The 20,289-nt window shown below is 38.7% G+C and overlaps 1 protein-coding gene and 3 long non-coding RNA genes across 4 annotated transcripts; 3 read left to right on the top strand and 1 right to left on the bottom strand.

Annotated features, from left to right (window-relative positions):
• Positions 1-382: 382 nt before the first annotated feature.
• LOC144036685 (uncharacterized) lies at positions 383-2,820 on the top strand. Its single transcript, XM_077547509.1, has 4 exons — positions 383-518; positions 693-900; positions 1,915-2,029; positions 2,420-2,820. The coding sequence occupies exons 1-4, from the start codon at positions 460-462 to the stop codon at positions 2,635-2,637; spliced, it is 600 nt and encodes a 199-aa protein (XP_077403635.1). The 5' UTR covers positions 383-459; the 3' UTR covers positions 2,638-2,820.
• Positions 2,779-6,772, bottom strand: LOC144036686 (uncharacterized). The gene is made up of 6 exons (XR_013288704.1): positions 5,720-6,772; positions 5,567-5,612; positions 4,875-4,966; positions 4,614-4,724; positions 3,306-3,576; positions 2,779-3,228 (listed from the first exon to the last, which is right to left on the bottom strand). It is a non-coding gene; the product is annotated as an uncharacterized LOC144036686 (long non-coding RNA).
• Positions 6,773-8,703: 1,931 nt separating this feature from the next.
• LOC144036687 (uncharacterized) lies at positions 8,704-11,589 on the top strand. Its single transcript, XR_013288705.1, has 3 exons — positions 8,704-8,800; positions 9,779-9,897; positions 11,300-11,589. It is a non-coding gene; the product is annotated as an uncharacterized LOC144036687 (long non-coding RNA).
• A 4,087-nt stretch (positions 11,590-15,676) lies between these two features.
• Positions 15,677-17,798, top strand: LOC144036688 (uncharacterized). The gene is made up of 3 exons (XR_013288706.1): positions 15,677-16,012; positions 16,994-17,105; positions 17,386-17,798. It is a non-coding gene; the product is annotated as an uncharacterized LOC144036688 (long non-coding RNA).
• The last annotated feature ends 2,491 nt before the right edge of the window (positions 17,799-20,289 follow it).

Raw genomic sequence — 20,289 nt, 5'->3', positions numbered from 1 at the left:
AATTTACTCCCTCCTTAAAACGGCTGCACAAGAACATCTTTTGAGTTGCTTCCAAAGATTTGAGGGACAACTTGGAGCTCCTATTTGTATGTTTCAATTAAGACAATCGAGATGAGCCCTTTTGTGTGATTTGTAGTGCTGTAGTTGGTTGTTTGCCCCTCTTTTTTGGGAATGTCTTGTATTTGATCCATTAAACAATTATTTAATTAATGTATCTTTTCATTTTTCAGCTGTTCTTCACGTGACAACACATCCTTTTAGTCACTCAAAAATCTCATGTTCCAGCTGTCTCTAATTGCTGTATGTAGCCTTCACATATCTCTATATTTTCAGAATACACAAAATGTGGAATCAGCAGTCCGTGTGCTGCTTGACTGCTTAAGTCATCAGCTTGGAAGCACCACAAGTTCTACACCTGTTGCTCAACCTACATCCCAGCGCACTGTTCAACCAGCAGCTATGACGCCTACCAGCAGTGTCATAGCCAGACCAGGCACAGTGCAGCAAGAGATGCAGAGGTAAATGACCATTACAATGTGATAGCTTGTTTTTGAAAAATGGAAGCCAATATTACATTGGTTAACGATATTACGATTTTAGAATGAGAGTACTCATGTGGTATGTAGCTTTAAAAAACAACAACTTTGTACCATTGAATTGTTCACTAATTAAAAACTTTTTGTGCTTCATAGATGTTTCCCAGTGTTTGCTTCTCGAGGTCAGAAGCGCAAAAGAAGTTTGGCAAATCCTCATAATGTTTCTGTCTGTAAGTTGATAGAACTGCAGTTCTGTCTGCTATCAACAAACATAGAAAAAACGCCAAAAGAGGAACCTTTTCTCTTGGAAGCGGGTCTTGGGAGGAGGACCATAAATATGGGTGACAATGCCGATCAAGCGGAGGTAAGCCTAAAAGACAATTCTACACTTGAGTCTTGTATTGTTTTTTAATGTTTTGTTTCCTTCTGTATATGTGTTTTTCCATTACCCTCAGATTTGCGCAAAATGCAAGTTGCGCAAAAGCAAACTGTTAATGGAAACACTGTAATTTCAAAAAATGCAAATATCGCCCCAAAAAATTTACGCTCCCATTGTTTTTGAGACATGTCTAAATACAAGTATTTCGCAAAAGTGTAATGAAAATAGTGTTGCACGGGATACTGGTGCCAGTACCGTACCTTGATATTTTGGTGTCAAAAACGGCTCAGTATATTTTTTTTCTTAGTACCGGTACTTAAAAAAAATAAATACGAGACAGCCCACCAACTCTGTTTTATATCTACCGGTATGTGGAAAACGCCTTAAGTAAGCAACACGCCTCTTTCCGCGTGTGTGCTAGAGGGCGCAGGAAGATAGCTTCACGCACTGAAGCGCTCGCTGGACGTGCACTGCTCGTGGAGAAGCATGAAGCACTAATTAATCTTATTAAGTGTAGTGCTCGCTGGACGTCCACATAAGCTATGCAACAGCATTGGCATTGCCTACGCATGTTTTCAATAAGCACATGAAGAACACGTGTGGTTTTCAATTTTCAGTTTTAGAAACGTTTTGTGACAAGAGCAAATGTTTTTCGTGAAGAAGCAGAAGAAAAAGCAGCAATCATTCCTGCAGTGGACTTAGGGTGCGTTCATTGAACAGGCACACAGTAGGAAATCACAGTTATACATAGTAAAAGCTCAGTGAACAATTCCAACCTTGAACAAAGTCTGACGAGAAATCAACAATCACATGTTGTTTCCCTCAGCAGGATACAGATTTCATTGTTAAGCTGTTGAGACCACAACATCAGCCTTCACACAATTAACACCCATGTGTGGATTGACCATTTGCATAAATTAGAGAGAAAATTGTAAAATAGAATGAATTGGTTCAATGCCAACTATGTTGCCATAATGATTGTCTCATTTGCTGTCCTAGGTTGTTTTGGACCTAATCAAATGGCCTGAGGAATCTGGGTTGGATGATGAAGATGGTTACTCCGTTGACTGTAGATGTAGAATGATGGGGTACTTGCGTCAGCTTGTGAGGACAGGTAAATTACATGTTGATATTTGTACACATTTTGTAATGCATAAATGCAGATTTTCAAATGTGGTTGAAAATTAAAAGTTTGTTTTAACCATTTGTTCTTGTTTATGAACACAAGTTGTATTATGAGTATTAAGCATAAGCATACACATATTGCTACAAGGCAGAATTTTAATCAGTTATTTATAGGAACATCTGTGATTTGATTTTCTTAAATAATCATCCTCTAGCAGGGATCACTTTTTTTCCCAGATGTTGCAGAACCCGTTTTTTTTCACCCAAAAAAAAATACATAAATAAAATAAAAACAATTATAAAAACTGTAATCTTTTTGATTATTGTTACTTAATAGCATGCACAATTTAATTTCACTTTTTCTTCTTTTTTTTTTTAGAGTCTCAAGAGAATCTTAAAAGGCTCCTAAAGTTCTGGGTGGGATGGGAGATACCCATGCCAGATATGAAAGTGGAGGTGGTGAGAGCGGAACATCCCACGTCTTCTACATGCTTCCAAAACTTAAAGTTGCCTGGCCACTACAGCCATTACACAGAATTCAGTGACCATTTAAAGAACTGCATAGCCACAACTGATACTGGTTTTGGTTTGGTGTAGATCAAAATCTTTATTTCATTACTTTAAATAATGTAGTTCTGATGTTTCGCTAGATAGGTTCTTATTACAGTTCATTGTCCATTTGTACGAAAAGACAATTCAAATAACTATCAACGTTTTAGTGTAGTTTGCAGTACAATCAATGAACCAAATTGTTATGTCAATGTCATTAAAGAGTCTGCTTGCTGATTGAATAGTTTATTTTTAAATATACATTTACTGGAAATGAATGTGCTCCACTTTTAACAGGTTGTTTTCTTAAAGTTTAAGCAATTAAAAAAAAAAATACAAACTTAATATAGTACTAAATCATAAAACGTCATTTAGTGCAGGCAGTTTTAAACAAATAACAGCCCAGAAGCACTTGGTTAGACCCTACACATAGTTTATACTGTGCATGTAGTTCACTGCAGCCAAATAATGGTCTACTCCCACGCATGTAGAAGGTCCTGCTGGATCCACAGCAGCATGGAGTCCAGCCAGTTCTTGAGGTGTCAAAGGGCAGTCAGTTTCAGGCACATAGACACAAGAGTCGGTGTCGCTGGACACAAGGCCACTACTCTCCCAGTTTATCAGGGGGATGTTCAAATCCTGTAGTTGATATGAAAACAATAATCATTGTCTGTTTAAAGTAAGTTTTGCTTACCAAATTTTTTAAAAGTACTTACAACATCATTAGACTCTTGTAAATTATAGTGCAGTCCCATGTGCCACAGTTGGTTCGGGGTACGATTTCCCTCGCTGCTCATGGGATGACTGTCCCAGCCATCTTTAAAAACATCAAGCTGGGCTTGTAAGCGAGGAATGAAGACATAATGGCAGCAGAAAAGGGGAACACTGCTGGACAGGTCCGAGTGATCATCTTCCTCCATTTGGTGCAACACAGCATAGTAGAGGCAAGTGACTGCTGTGTAGACATCTCGCCAAAGACGTTCAATTCTGTAAAGTCAATGTAATTGTGCCCCCCCCCCTTTTTTTAATTAAAGAAGACATAGATAACCTTTTAAACCATGTAAAAGAGTGAATCATATTTGGAAAAACAAGCAACTGGGTGCAACAATTAATCAACTACTTGGCTATCCAATTAATTATTTAATCATTTTTGAGAGCATGTATGAATCGTTCCAAATCCTTTTAAATTTAAGCATTTCAATAGCAAATGTTTTTTTTCTATTATCAACAAAAAAAGTAGTTTAAAATGATAAATGCAGTTTCATAAATGAAACAAATATTCCATTAATTTCAATTAATGAGAAAGTAAGGGTGATTAAAAAAAGAACACAGCAGAATTCTTTACCTTTATTTTGTGCATTATTACTATTTGTATGTGTTGGAATGTCGCCTTTGAAAATTAGATGTTGCATCTCAAGGGGATAAGCTACAAATCAAATGAAAATTAAAAATCATGCGATATTGCAAAAATGAAAAACAATGGAAAACTGTAGCTTGGACTTGTGTTGTAAATAGCTTCAAGTTTTTAGGTTTTACAAGTGGCTAGTGTCTACCACTGGCAGTAAAGACAACCGTAAGTTGCCAATGTTGATTGCAACTGTTACTCGGTCTTTCATGTACTGTAATTGATATTTGATGGAAGTGGTGGAACATAAACTTTGTCTTTAACATACCACCACAAGAAGAAAAAAATAAAATCACACACACTGAGGTTCTGCCAGGCCAATCACAGCCATCGACTGCTAAGTGAAGTTTTCATTCAGTTAAGCTCTTTTCTCTTTTTCAAATAAGCTAGATGTTGCCCGTGCTGCTGGTGGTGGCCACATTAACCACTTCAAAAACAAGAATAATTTGAACGTATTTACAACATGTGTATAACCGGAAGTTTTCTGTGTTGTTATTATTATTATTTTTTAATATTGTGTATTGATTTTGCCGTATTCTTTTTTTTTTTTACTCACCCTGTAAACTTACAAGGTTATGAATGTGGTAGTTCCATAAAAATGAAGTGTCTTCTAACGTACCTCTGATTATGCACACTTTTCCCTGCAATGAAGCTGTTTCTGCCGATTCCTCTTGTGGAGAACATCAGCTGGGCTACATCCACATTTTCCACCCCATGGTCACCACGAACCCTTGAGAAGAAAATGTAACAAAAGTGAGAACTCCTATTAATTATGCATTACACTTCACTGAAACGAAAACCTTAAAACAAGTCAATGGTTAGAACAGGTAGATTGACATTATTAAGGGTAGGATAGGCTAGGTGATGATGTCTGACTAACCTTTGAGGTAAGCCATACTTCTCAACAGCCTCATTGAAGAAGGCAAGGGTTGTGGAGGCTCTGTTATTATTTGCAACAGCAAGATACATTATCTATGTGAGAAGAATATAATTGTCCCATTATGACTTCAAACAACTGTACTTTTTATTTTCAAATGATCAAAGTGGGTTAACAATAACAATATCAATTTTAAGTGTCAATTTCAAAGCGCTTAACAAATTCAATTTTAATAACCCCTAACAGTCATGTAGTAGTTAAAACAGGATTATATTTAAAAAGGTAAAATGCAACAATAATACTCAATGCAATTGGTGTAATGGCACTAGTCTTTATAAAATGTCAAAAAAGAAAACATGTAATCTAATTCTCAGACGAAGAGTGCCAGCGAAGTCTTAGCATAAAGTAACAGGTAACAGATGATGGAGTTTTGATTTGTTACTGTAAGTGCAATTAAAGCTTTACAACTAAAATGACTGTAAGTAAGAGTATTACAGTACTATTATGTTACCATTGAAGAATACAAATACAAAGGTGCTCCCAAAGAAAATAAAACCGATTTCTGAGGTAGCCATCCTAAACTAGTGCTACAATCTGAAGGTCTTCAAAAACAAAAAACAACTAATCACAATTTAAATACCTGATTCGATGACAAAAAGTTTAGACCTTTAAAGGGAATATCCAATTATTTATACCTTCCTTGAGAAACCATCGATTCCTCCAAATATCACCATATTGTACCTTCAATCACATTTGAGATAAAGAAAAACATTAGGTATTATGACTTTTTTTGTACATAGTTAAGTCATGTACAGGTAATATGTTTTGATTTGAAAAACATAACCAACCTTATAAGTTTGTGGTTTGTGTCTATATGCATCAGCGATCTTGGGCCTGGGACAGAGTATGTTCTGCGAACAACACACCTCAACGCTGACATTCTCAGCACAATTCCTGCTGTGTCAACCCTATGCATCGATTCACGAATCCTCTGCCACTACACGATGCCCCTGTGCCCGCAACAATCCCATCATTAATCTGTACCCAGCATGTGGGTTGCAGAGGTGTGTTTGTGACACCAGGTTGTCAAGCTCATCATTAGTCAGTTGACTGTACAAGGCCCTAACAGAAATACCCCAGCTGTTCATGTTTCTCTGCAGCGTCCACCTAGAAACTCCTAAAAGTCTGGCAATGTACGTTGCAGATAGCCCTATGCTGAGGAGCTCCGAAACATATTCCCTACATATTAAAATTTTTGGACAACCAGGTTTTGTTCTCCCCACAGGAACCGTTACATGAAGCTCCATTTCATCTTGGGCAGAGAGTAGACCATGCACATCAGTAAGGGCTTCATACACTTGCTGAGGGATCTGAATTTGGTTAGCTAGTGCACTTAGTAAAACCATGTCCTGTGAAATTATAAATTGCAGATAGTCCAGGTCCAGAGGGGCACGCTCAAGGGCACCTGATAGTCTGTTATGGAGTCGGGCCAGTAAAAGATTCAGCAGCAGTTCCTAGAGAGAAATACAGGGTGTCCATAACATCTGTTTACAATTTTTAAAACAATATATTACAAAGGCAGTTGTTGAGATGTCTTAACCAGATTTGTTTCATTTTAACCAGTGTTTATTAAATAAAGTATTTATTCATATTGAATTTATTTGTTTCAGATACTGTGTTGATGGATGGTAAACGTACAGCAAACATGGCAACAAATGGAGTACCGTTTTCATGTGCCTGGTGTAAATGATGATGACCATATAGAGGTATATTAAATTAAGTTAAAAAAAAAACTCACAAAAATAAAGGTTCTTCAAATATCTCAAAATTGTTATAATTGTAAAGAGACTTTTGGGACACTTTGTATACCTGATACCTGCTTGTATCCTTCCGCGACCACGAGTCCCGCCACCGTCGTTCGCTAAACCAATGAGTTTGCGCTTCAGTCCGCTCAAATCCTTCTCACTTGATTGGTCAAAACAACCATCCATTGCACCAGAGCCCGCCCCCTTCTCTACGAGTACAAATCACAGCGCTCTACAAGTACAAATCAATTTGCCCCATACGTCGCGGTACATTTGGTGCAAAACTTACGTCACTGGAAAGCAGCAGAAAAAACACTTGTGACACCTAGTGGCGACTTCTTTGACTACAAGTTGTCATTTCTACAAGTACAAATCACAACTTTTACAGATACAAATTTACACTTTCAGTACAGGTACAATTTTTTTTTTGTACAGGTACAAATCATGACTTTTACAGGTACAAATTAGTTTTTACAGATACACATTTTTTTTACACATACACTTTTTTTTTTACAGGTACAAATTTTTATTACAGATACAATTTTTTTTTTTACGGGTACAAATTTTTATTACAGATACAATTTTTTTTTTTTACAGGTACACATTTTTTTTGTACAGGTACAAATCATGACTTTTACAGGTACAAATTAGTTTTTACAGATACACATTTTTTTTACACATACACTTTTTTTTTACAGGTACAAATTTTTATTACAGATACAAAATTTTTTTTACGGGTACAAATTTTTATTACAGATACAATTTTTTTTTTTTACAGGTACACATTTTTTTTTACAGGTACAAATCACGACTTTTACAAATACAAATTAAGACTTTTTTTACAAGTGAGTTTTGCACCATATTTAGTATGGGGGAAGAAGAAAAAGAAAAAAAACGGTAATTTTGCGACAACTGGGGCACCAAGTACATATAAATACAGTGAAATAACAGAAAACTACTTCTCATAAAAATAGTTTCCCCCCCATAATTAAAGTTTGTAGTAGTAGTTTTATTTATTTATTTTCCGGTTGTTTTTAATGCTTAATCAGAAAATTCTATTAGTTGTTTTCAATGACATGATCATTTGTTTGATGTAATAGAACAGTATATGACACAAAAATAATAATGCACCATCTTTCAAAACATGTCAAACAACTGGCGGAAAAAACAACTGATATTGGGTTTAAAATAGCAACAATTTACTGTTATGAAAATTCCTTACGATGCCCTCAAAACGCTTTACATTTTGACTACTCATTTACCTTCTGACACAGCATCAGGAGCAAATGGGAGTTCAGTATCTTGCTTAAAGGATACTTTGACATGGTCACAAAGGCCAGGGATAGAAACCACAACCTCCATCCATTTTCTTAACCACTTTTCCTCACAAGGATCGCGGGGGGCGCCGGAGCCTATTCCAGCTGGCTTCGGGCAATAGGCGGGGTACACCCTGAACTGGTTGCCAGCCAATCGCAGGGAACACAGAGATGAACAACCATACTCACAATCACACCTATGGACAATTTGGAGTGTTCAATTAACCTGCCATGCATGTCTTTGGAATGTGGGAGGAAACCCTAGCAAGCACAGGGAGAACATGCAAACTCCACCCAGGAAGGCCGAAGCCTGGACTCAATCTCAGGTCCTCTGCACTGGAAGGCGGATGTGCTAACCAGCCCTCCACCGTGCCGCCAGAAACCACAACCTAAAAATTACGGAAGCGTATTGCATTCACTTGAAAAAAAAAAAAAGTCCTGTTTTTTTAAATAATTTTTTTTCCCTCTGTTTTTCTGAATAATTTTTTTTCTGTTTTTTTAAATAATTTTTTTTCCTCTGTTTTTCTGAATATTTTTTTTTCTGTTTTTCGGAGTAATTTTCCGTATAGAAAAACAGGCTGAAAAAAAATTTATTCAGAAAAACGGGGAAAAAATATTTTTAAAAAAAAACAGGAAAAAAAATGATTTAAAAAAACAAGGAAAAAAAATTATTCCGAAAAACAGAGCTGGTGTTCTGTTTTTCGGAGTAAATTTTTTTTGACCTCTGAACTCCAATTGACTTGTTGCCGACTCGCTAATGGCGGACACTTTCCCGCATACCTCCAACGTACCTCCTGGCTCAGTTAAGGTAAGGCATGTACCTTAATTGGTAACACACTCACTATTATTAATGTCTTAGTGTAAGGTAGGTATATCATTGTATGTTATGGAGCATGCAAGTACACGTACATATCATTCGATCGGTATGATTTTAGTAAGCTAACAGTTTGCTTAAGCAATGCCCAGCGGGATTCAGGAGGGATTCCCGCTGGGCATTGATCATCCTTCACTTGACAAAAGTAGAACGAGCCATTCGTCATAACGTCGTTTATATGCAAGTACAGTATGCACTACTACGCTCCCGTACCTTAGGTAGAACGAGCCGTATGTAGGCTACGTCGTAACGTTATATGCTAAATATGCGCAAACACTATGCTTAATCAGATAACGTCGTTAGGGTGACTATATTCCCATTTCCATAAAAAGAGGACACTCGCCCCGGCCTTGAAATTGTGGTAGCAGTCGAAGCTACACAGTGTACTTCACCTCCTATAAGTCACGTAATGCCAACCGGACATTTTCATGAATTCATGAAAGGACTTAAAAAATGGTCTGTCGTCCCAAAAAGGACACATTTGGTCACCCTAGATAACGTTCATTATTATTATGGCTCAAATGAGAGTCGTAACATATTGTTTAGCACGGGACACCTGTTTTAAGCATGTAACGATGAAGGAAGGACGTTGCAAAGCCCAGATCTTGATGAACTGTTTTCTAATTGATCATTAATAATAACAAAAGTAAGACTACTACTAAAACAATTGATCATTAATAATGACAAAAGTAAGACTACTACTAAAACCCTACTCTGACTACTATTCTATGTTGGCTTTAGTCTAATGTACTATTAGTATAATATTATTGTTAATGAATAAACTTTGACACACAAAAGGACACACAACACAAACCAGTTTGATTGGTAATTTGAGTGAGCACAATATTTACTCTGAGGTTGACTTTGAAATGATTATTCATATAGATTTGGCCTTTTCCTGTATTTTTGTAGTGCTAGCTGCAATGGCTGCATCATCAACCCCTGGCCTTCCACAAGATAATGGTCTGTGGGCATTTTTACGCAACAGAGGTGTTCCTGAGGAGCGCATTCAGAAAATGCAGCAGGATCATGTAAGTCACAGGAAATTTGTTCCTGCAAAGCTACATGTAGTATTTTGTCTCAAGTATATTTTAATATTTAACAAAATTTCAATTATTTTTTTATACACCTATACATATAGCTGACCACATGTGACTCCAGAGGTTTGAATATTTATATTTGTCAATTGTCCCTTCCAACAATGCAGCTTGATGTAGACATCACTGCTATAGAAATATACAAATGAATATACAAACAATTTCCTTTTTTTTTTTTCAGGATTGGTTTTAAATATCACGTTTTAAAATTATTTTACGACATATTTTCAGAACAAATATACAGTATGTGAAGTGTTCAGTACTGTCAAAGTAAGACTAAGGGTCATCATTGCATTTTTCCAGTATAGGAATGTGCAACAAATGAAACACGCTTGATAACTTAGAGATGCACTGTAGACGTCATGGTCATGCAAATTACTTACATGGTGTAAGAACAGTTAGAACAACACGTTTACTATCATGCTAAAGTAACTACAGGTGCAACAATTAGTTGATAGGTTATCACTTATCAATTTAAACAGTTATTATGAGACGTTTTTTTTTAACCTAAAATGGTCCAAATCTTGTTATTTCAACAGTTAATGATCAATGATTTCTAACAGTCTTCCATGAACGCAGACTGATTGGCTTTGCGCTTAATCAAAGTACTCTCACACATCTGTCAGCACGTCAGCTATGCCCCACCATTCGAACGCACGCACGCACTCACACATATGATGAAGACAACCCAAAGGGGACAACAATATTACAGCACATTTTTTGTTTTCATGAACAAAAGCAATTGTTAGGTCTAGTTAACTGGCCTGTCATTTCTGTTAGGTATCATTTTCTATTATGGTTTGATAATGCAAAAATCTTTTTTTTTAAATCAATTAATCGAGACGATAATCAGAAGAGAAATAAATTCTCAAAAACAAACCATAGCTGCAGCCCCAAAATTAACACATTTTACCTTAGGAAAAGACTTGCATCCACAGCTTTGAGTAGATTCAGGAGCTGATGGGTACTGCACTGTTATAGGATTATAAGATATGCATTTGCAAAACAAAATGAACTTCTGTAAACTGGTGTAGACTTTACACTTAATTGGGAACAGCACTTTTCACATGTAGTGTCATCAGGTTCTCTCAGTTATGGTCTGCGTATTCTCTATTACTTGTATAAAAATTGTTCTAAACGTATATGTCAGATGTTATATCAGCAGATTCAGCACACTTCATTATTGCCAGCTTCATAAGTTTTTGTATTGTTTCATACTGTCTATTGTGTTATCATCTGCACTGATGATTGGTTGTCTTGCCTATAAGTAAATAGTCTTGGACATAAAGTTTCAGATTTTCATGTCTAATGTATATATTTTTGTTTTTTATTGTAGATTGACAGCTCAATAATTGGAGAAATGCTGATGGCGTGTCCAGAGATGTATACGCTGCCTTCTGGACAGAATTCCTAGACTGTGCAGCTGAAGGTGCAGATGTGAGGGTGCCATCATATCATCATATTGGCCAAGGGACTGGAGGACCATGGGTATTTCCCATTTCGGCTGGCACAAGCTCTGTTATATTTCCCACTGTTAAATAATACAAGTTGAAACACTACCTCATATTAGATGTTAATATTGACAGCAAAAGTGGATCTGTTCAATTAAAAAGTAGTTTTCATGTAGTCATGTAGTTCAGAAATCATACTTTCTGAGACATGTTTATGTATGTACTACAGTGTGAATATTGGTCATGTTTCTTTAGGTGCTTTTATTGCAAAAGGTTACATGTATCAAATGTATGCAAACTCAGGTCAAGATGCTTGCACTAATAACAGTTATTCATACAGTATGCTTCATTTGCTGAAAGTTTAATGGCAACTCCTTTTTAACAAATGTATACAGCGACATTGCATTCAAATACATATGAATGTCTGATCTATTTATGATAGATGACATGAAAATCCAATACAATTACCAAAATTGTATTACATGTGCTACAAATTACACCTGACATCTCTTCAAGAGTTACAAAAATTAGGAAGGTACAGTATACTTCCTTAGTGGTATAATGCACAATAACAAAATATCAAAAGAGGAACAAATATTTCACTTTGGTATTAATAGATATTCTGTTTGTAAGAGCTACATTTGACATTAAGCATACACACGTGGATAGGATACTGTATTATATAGTGTTATATTGATCATTTTTTATTTTCGTTTTCCTTGACTGCTCTTTTTATAATGAAACCAAGGTCTTCCATTTTTTTCATTAACTGTCAAAACCGATTTCCTCAATAATGAATAGACAGAAGATATAGAAAAGCACAAAGTGGAGATGTTCATTAGTATAAAATTCACCATTGTTTACAGCTGTAACTAAATACCCTTTACAGGTAAAATTCGGAAGCTTACATCATGTCAATTGATCCAATAAAGCAGATTGCGTTCATACAATCTGAGCTCGCATGTAAGCACGTAAGAACATATAAAGCTCAATGGCTTCCTCTGGACAGGTGGGTGGATGAAGATTATTTTCTGCCATAACAAGGCAGCAAATGTCAAACACTGTGTCATCACAGGGGTACGGTCCCCTCTGAAGGCATTCCTCTCTGCAGGCTTCAATCTTTTGTTGGGATACCTTTTTCAGGTACTCTCTAGCACCAAAAAGTTGGGGTAAGGTGTACATCATCACTGGGCGCCCACCTGGAGACACAGCATTCCTGCTTGGGCGAATTCTGTGAGTGTTCCAGAGGTGAACAACTTCCTGTAGTTCTTTCTAAATAAGTATAAATAAAGAAAGTGATATACAATGGTTCACACATTTTTTGCAGTACAGTAGACAACATGATCCAAACTAGACAGTAATTTAGTCCAAATCTGCTCTCAACATCTACAATAGGCTTAACTAACTGCATCATGTAACTAAGAACAAACGCTAACGGGAACATTTTGCTTAATTTTCACACTTTTTAAGTACTGGTAATTTGAATATAGGCTGCAGTATACTGCTGATAATACTGGCCTCTTCCTTTAATGTGTGGAATCCTATAACCTAAAGACAGTGAACATTTTTCCACTATCTAAGCACATTACATGAATACCACACACAAACTGACCCACAGTGTGGCATTTTACTACGATTGAAGTAAAACATCTTAAGCAGGTGCACTATGAGGGGAAAAATAGTAGTTATTTCTGTTCTTACCTCTATTATTTCAAGACATGTGAACTGAATGATACTTTTATCCAGGAAGTCACCAGAAAAGAAATCCGAATCTTTTAGGTCTTGGAACAGGTTCATCCAAAACTGTGCGTGTTGCCTCCTTAAAAAACTCCACCAGTTCTCAATTCTTTGGTTGTGATTGCTTGATCCATACAGATAGCATCTGTGCGAAAAGTTGTCCTGATGGCCGTCCCTCAAGAACATCTGCATTTGTTCAATATAACAGTTCTCAGTGCCAAGGTCCGAACGAATTCGGGCACAAGTTCCATTCCTTGATGATACCTCATTAATAAAGTATCCAGCGATTATCTTCGGATTACTGTTTGAAGAATAAGCATGTAGCCATATCACCATTCGTGAAAACCCATCTATTGCACCATTGATGCAGATTCCGTACGGTTTGAGTTTGTCATAAGAGTCTACATGCCACAAAAAGTTTGGGCCTGGATTCTGGTAGATACGGCGCCGAAGGCGATTCCTGCGCCTCAGTAGCACACCATGCGGATCCAGTATTTTCATCAGTATCCTGATCGTTTCTTGAGTCACCACATAGCCAGCCTGAATGCATTTCAAATGCATCATTTTGTAGCCATGGAGCATGCCATATCTATCCAACTGATCCTGGACAAACATTGCTATATCTAGCAGATCTGAATGGGCTTTCCTCCTGAACAAATGCAAAGTCCTCAGGTGCCTGCGTAAAGTCGACAAACTAATAATAATACCGTCTATATAACTCAAAGACAGGACTATCTCCCAGTGCCTTAAACCCATATCAAAATAAAACTTGATTAAACTAAATAAGATGGTCATCTTTACTTACTGGCTCTCAATAAAGGAATGAATGTGTATACTGTATTGTTGTTTGTTCTCTAATCTCTGAGGGAAAACCCCTTAAAAAAAAATTAGTCCGAAAAACTGAAAAAAAATTATTCAGAAAAACAGAAAAAAAAATTATTCAGAAAAACAGAGGAAAAAAAAATATTTAAAAAAACAGAAAAAAAATTATTCCGAAAAACAGAGGAAAATAAATGATTTAAAAAAACAGAAAAAAAATTATTCCGAAAAACAGAGGAAAAAAAATGATTTAAAAAAACAGAAAAAAAATTATTCAGAAAAACAGAGGGAAAAAAATTTATTTAAAAAAACAGGACTTTTTTTTTATTTTCAAGTGAATGCAATACGCTTCCGTAAAAAATAAATAAATAAAATAAAATAAAATAAATAAATAAATAAACCACAACCTCAGGGATACTAGACGACCACAGCCATGCCGCTGCTGTTTCAAAGTGATTTTAGATTACATGAAATGTATACTTAGTTGGTAGTGCTCATGCCCCATAAGCAGAGGCAGCATCCCTATAAGTTCAAGTCCAATTCTTTGCTTTGCATATTATTCACACTGTCAAACTTTCCCTTTACCCTGTATCTCAGTAGATGTCCTTTCAAAATAAATGTCAATTAATGCTACCATCTAGGAAATTACAATAATTGTAGTTTTATTATAAAAACACTTGTCAATTAAATAATGTATGCATGAATAAAATTATTGAAACTTGAATTTTGGTCCGTTTTCTTTTTTCAGTAATATCAGTTTACATTGAATACAATAAAGCTGAAAAATACTATTTTTAAATATTATTTTACTATTAATTACAATGAAGTCTATTAAATAAAACTATGCCTAACTTTAAGGTTATTAATTTCAGTAAAGGTGAACATTTTAGGCCATCAATTACATTAAAATGTAGAATAAAAGCTAATGAGTTCCACTATAAACATTTAAAAAATGTTAGTGCATATCTTTAAAAACAACAGGCAGATTTGCACAGCCTCCTAACAACAGAATGACAATGCTTAAAATTACTTGTTTGGATTTTTATTAACTTTCATAGAATATATTAAACAAAAGAGAAGAATAAAAGCTAATCATTTCCACTAAAATAATATTTATAAAAAAAACTTTATGCATAACTTTAGAAATAATAACAGGCAGGCAATGAGAACTATGGCTATAATGACTTGTTTAGATTTGTATTGACTCATATCAGATAAAATAAAACTGCTTTGTTCATTTAATGCCTTTGATTTCTTCTTTTTTTTCTGGCCTTATGTTATGCCTTCGATTTCTCATTAAACTGAATTTAGAATGCTCATAAATCAAGGTTTGAACAGTTTAGGCATGTGAGTGAAATTTCCTTACATCAGGTCGGGACTCGAACCTATTTCTGGCAAAGATGCGATTCCTCTCGCGAAACATGCGATGGTTCGGCGTTTCCACTATCCGCAGCTGGGCCCGGGAAAAGCCACGAGGCCTGCATTGAAGACAAGTGACGGTACCACTGGCACCCAGAGCCCAGCTCGCTGTCTAGCTGTAAACTCGTACGCGTTTAACCCTTAAGATTGTTTAAAAAGACCTTAAGTACAAATCATACGTAACACAGTATTCTGAAATGTGATTTTATTATTATATATATTTTTCTCCATCACGATTTCCAGCCAATCCTGCTGCGTGACGTCTTCGGTACAGTTGTGCAGGCCGGGGAGCCGAAGGACCAGACCAGTGTTTTTCCATGACGTCACACGCCAGCATCCCGAGTCTAGCTAGTACCCAGACCAGTATTTTTCCATGATGTCAATCACAACGACGTCACACACCATTTTCCCGCGCATGACGCTTTATAATCCGGAAGTGAGCATTTGAACGGTTTGACACTCGACAGTAAGGACACGTACCGAGGGGGATGCCGGAGAAATGTTTGTTGGACACGAGCGTTATTGCGGAAACGGTGGTTTCTGTGCGGATCTGCACCCAATAACCGCGGAAAAAATGCGGAGAAACGGAATGGACGACGGAAAACAGCACATTTGGAAACCAGGTCGGTAATATTTGTGTGTGTAAGTGTGTGAGCGGGTTTAGGTTGGCTGTGTCCAAATTCACAAGGCTCGGTCCGCGAAGGCCGAGTTTGTCGACCGTTGAGTACATCCCGGCGCGACTCGACTACACTCACGGAATTTATATATAAATGGTTTGTCAATGAGCCATTACCACTCCGTCTGTAGATCTGGTACCCTTACCGGTATTTTCTCCATTAAGTCAACGTGTTACCGACAAGCAGCATTGACAGTCCATTCATATGTAAGTCCGTGTCTTGTTGAGTATCGCCGGGGCTGACGTCATACGGTCGACAAATTTGGCCTTCGGGGGACCCAACCATGAGAATTTGGACACAGAGAAAGTCCTTCGGCTGTGTTGTAGCGGGGTTGTTAGTCTTTGCAAATAATTATGGTAGATGGTTCAATGAAACAGATACCTTGACGCTTGTTTCGGATTTCGTCAATCAGTGTTTCGGAGTTTGTATCATTCTGCAAGTATCACGTAACCGATGACGTTCGAAGCTTCACACGACTCAGTCTCATTTGTTTGACAGTTTGTTTTGGCGCTAAGTGCTAAATACCAAACTATTGAATAGTCTGTGCGTGTGTTAGTAATGGTGACCAGTATAAAAGTGGCGTTTGGGACCGTTTGAGATAGTGGGAAGAGGCTAGAAAATACGTCGACTTCCATCTATCCCCCCAATTTCCAATAATAATGATGATAATTATTTTTTTTTACATGCTTTTCAGTATTCATTAAATACATTTTAAAAACTGTTTATGATTGTAAATACTGTCATTTTGTCTGTTTTTTTAAAGTATTTTTTCTGCTGCTACCTGCTGTCCTTTTAGATAGATTATAGGCTGCCTTTTTATTTAGTCCGCTCTACCGTCGACCTGTCTAGCTGGGCTAGCAGGGTTGTGAAGGGTAGGCTAACTTATTTTCGTATTTTTTGTTATTGTTTTTGTATTGTTATTCTCAGGTCACTTCCCTTTATAATACTGATGCCCAATTGGCCACAGCGGGGCCGCGCATAGGGCTTTGTTGTTTGCAGCGTTGGGTGCCATATCCATATACCTCGAGGATCGCAATTGGTAAACCCTGCTTTAATATTAACATTTTTTAACTGCACAATCATTGCACCTTTAAGTAATCCACCCATTAGCTGTACACGTTTGGACTAAAAGTCTTGGCCTGCATGAAAGTGTTCAGGTTTCTCTTTGAACCAGACTGGTTCAAGCTTGAGTTCGACAATACGATACAATGCAAGTTAGACCCTTTTCCTAATATTTCATGTTACAATAATATAATTTATCTTGATTATTTTGGCCACAATGGTGACATGTTTTCTAATTATACAGCCTCTATTTTCAGGAAAACATTTGGCGACATTGGCAAGCACGATGATACTGCTGGAGACGGATGTAACTCTGTTCTGTAACAAATAAAGACAAGAGTGGAGTATCAAAATAAGACGACTACGCTTGCTTAACGCCACAGAGAAGGAAGATGGATGGGTATGCGGCAATAACATATACAGGTAAAACCATCAATTTTGACCAATAGCCCGGCCGAAACGAGATAAAACATACTTTTTTCTTGCCTACTTTATTGACATTTGGCATTGACACTTTTCACATCAAACATGTGGTGTCAATTAGGGCTGAGCGGTTATGGAAAATAATCTAATTGCGATTTTTTTTCCCCACAAAATTTTCCGATTGACATTAACTATGCGATTAAAAAAATTAATATATTAGGCCCTGTTCTATTTTCAACATACACAAATAAATCCATGTTATAAACATAAATCAACGTGATGCACACAGGGTGTGTGTCTAATAAACCTCTCCCTGAAAAAGAGATCTGTTGCGTGGCGGTACAGGTGTCCGATGAAGATGTCAGAAAGTGCACGGACACAGAGGCGTCTCTGTGGGCTGAGTGAACTGGGGCAGTAACAAACCCATTACGAATGGGATGGTTTGGCAGATGGCCGGAAAATGTTGCGCCGGCGTGGAGCGGGACGTTAAAAGTCTCCCTGTCCATGGAAAATGCATGGACACAGAGGCGTCTCTGTGGGCTGGGAGATTTTGGGCAGTAACTAACCCATTATGAATGGGATGGGATGGAAGAAGGCCGGAAAATGTTGCAAAAGATGGTGAACTATGCCCGAGCAGGGCGAACCCAGAGAAAACTCTGGTGGAGGCCCGCAGCGGTCCTGTCGTTGTACCGCCGGTAACGAGCTTGATCGGCCAACGTGATGCCCACAGGGTGTGTGTCTAATAAACCTCTCCCTGAAAAAGAGATCTGTTGCGTGGCGGTACAGGTGTCCGATGAAGGTGTCAGAAAGTGCACGGACACAGAGGCGTCTCTGTGGGCTGGGAGATTTGGGGCAATAACTAACCCATTATGAATGGGATGGGATGACAGAAGGCCGGAAAATGTTGCAAAAGATGGTGAACTATGCCCGAGCAGGGCAAACCCAGAGGAAACTCTGGTGGAGGCCCACAGCGGTCCTGTCGTTGTACCGCTGGTAACGAGCTTGATCGGCCAACGTGATGCCCACAGGGTGTGTGTCTAATCAACCGCTCCATGAAAAAGAGATCTGTTGCGTGGCGGTACAGGTGTCCGATGAAGGTGTCAGAAAGTGCATGGACACAGAGGCGTCTCTGTGGGCTGAGTGAACTGGGGCAGTAACAAACCCATTACGAATGGGATGGTTTGGCAGACGGCTGGAAAATGTTGTGCCGGCGTGGAGCGGGACGTTAAAAGTCTCCCCGCCCATGGAAAATGCATGGACACAGAGGCGTCTCTGTGGGCTGGGAGATTTGGGGCAATAACTAACCCATTATGAATGGGATGGGATGGCAGAAGGCCGGAAAATGTTGCAAAAGATGGTGAACTATGCCCGAGCAGAGCGAACCCAGAGGAAACTCTGGTGGAGGCCCGCAGCGGTCCTGTCGTTGTACCGCTGGTAACGAGCTTGATCAGCCATCGTGATGCCCACAGGGTGTGTGTCTAATAAACTTCTCCCTGAAAAAGAGATCTGTTGCGTGGCGGTACAGGTGTCCGATAAAGGTGTCAGAAAGTGCATGGACACAGAGGCGTCTCTGTGGGCTGAGTTAACTGGGGCAGTAACAAACCCATTACGAATGGGATGGTTTGGCAGACGGCCGGAAAATGTTGCGCCGGCGTGGAGCGGGACGTTAAAAGTCTCCCCGCCCATGGAAAATGCATGGACACAGAGGCGTCTGTGGGCTGGGAGATTTGGGGCAATAACTAACCCATTATGAATGGGATGGGATGGCAGAAGGCCGGAAAATGTTGCAAAAGATGGTGAACTATGCCCGAGCAGGGCGAACCCAGAGAAAACTCTGGTGGAGGCCCGCAGCGGTCCTGTCGTTGTACCGCTTGCAACGAGCTTGATCGGCCAACGTGATGCCCACAGGTTGTGTGTCTAATAAACCTCTCCCTGAAAAAGAGATCTGTTGCGTGGCGGTACAGGTGTCCGAATAAGGTGTCAGAAAGTGCACGGACACAGAGGCGTCTCTGTGGGCTGGGAGATTTGGGGCAATAACTAACCCAATATGAATGGGATGGGATGGCAGAAGGCCGGAAAATGTTGCAAAAGATGGTGAACTATGCCCGAGCATGGCGAACCCAGAGGAAACTCTGGTGGAGGCCCGCAGCGGTCCTGTCGTTGTACCGCTGGTAACGAGCTTGATCGGCCATCGTGATGCCCACAGGGTGTGTGTCTAATAAACCTCTCCCTGAAAAAGAGATCTGTTGCGTGGCGGTACAGGTGTCCGATGAAGGTGTCAAAAAGTGCACGGACACAGAGGCGTCTCTGTGGGCTGAGTGAACTGGGGCAGTAACAAACCCATTCGTAATGGGATGGTTTGGCAGACGGCCGGAAAATGTTGCGCCGGCTTGGAGCGGGACGTTAAAAGTCTCCCCGCCCATGGAAAATGCATGGACACAGAGGCGTCTCTGTGGGCTGGGAGATTTGGGGCAATAACTAACCCATTATGAATGGGATGGGATGGCAGAAGGCCGGAAAACGTTGCAAAAGATGGTGAACTATGCCCGAGCAGGGCGAACCCAGAGGAAACTCTGGTGGAGGCCCACAGCGGTCCTGTCGTTGTACCGCTTGCAACGAGCTTGATCGGCCAACGTGATGCCCACAGGGTGTGTGTCTAATAAACCTCTCCCTGAAAAAGAGATCTGTTGCGTGGCCGTACAGGAAGGTGTCAGAAAGTGCACGGACACAGAGGCGTC

The sequence above is a fragment of the Vanacampus margaritifer genome, chromosome 16 (assembly GCF_051991255.1).
Source record: "Vanacampus margaritifer isolate UIUO_Vmar chromosome 16, RoL_Vmar_1.0, whole genome shotgun sequence".
In the NCBI taxonomy this organism is placed as follows: domain Eukaryota; kingdom Metazoa; phylum Chordata; class Actinopteri; order Syngnathiformes; family Syngnathidae; genus Vanacampus; species Vanacampus margaritifer.
Note: the sequence above shows the minus strand (reverse complement) of the source record. Positions and strands in the feature narration are given on the sequence as shown.

Coding starts and splice junctions, on each gene's coding strand:
- LOC144036685 (XM_077547509.1), top strand. CDS start 460: ATGACGCCTACCAGCAGTGTCATAGCCAGACCAGGCACAGTGCAGCAA. Junction 519..692: donor GTGCAGCAAGAGATGCAGAG/GTAAATGACCAT, acceptor TGTGCTTCATAG/ATGTTTCCCAGTGTTTGCTT. Junction 2,030..2,419: donor GCGTCAGCTTGTGAGGACAG/GTAAATTACATG, acceptor TTTTTTTTTTAG/AGTCTCAAGAGAATCTTAAA.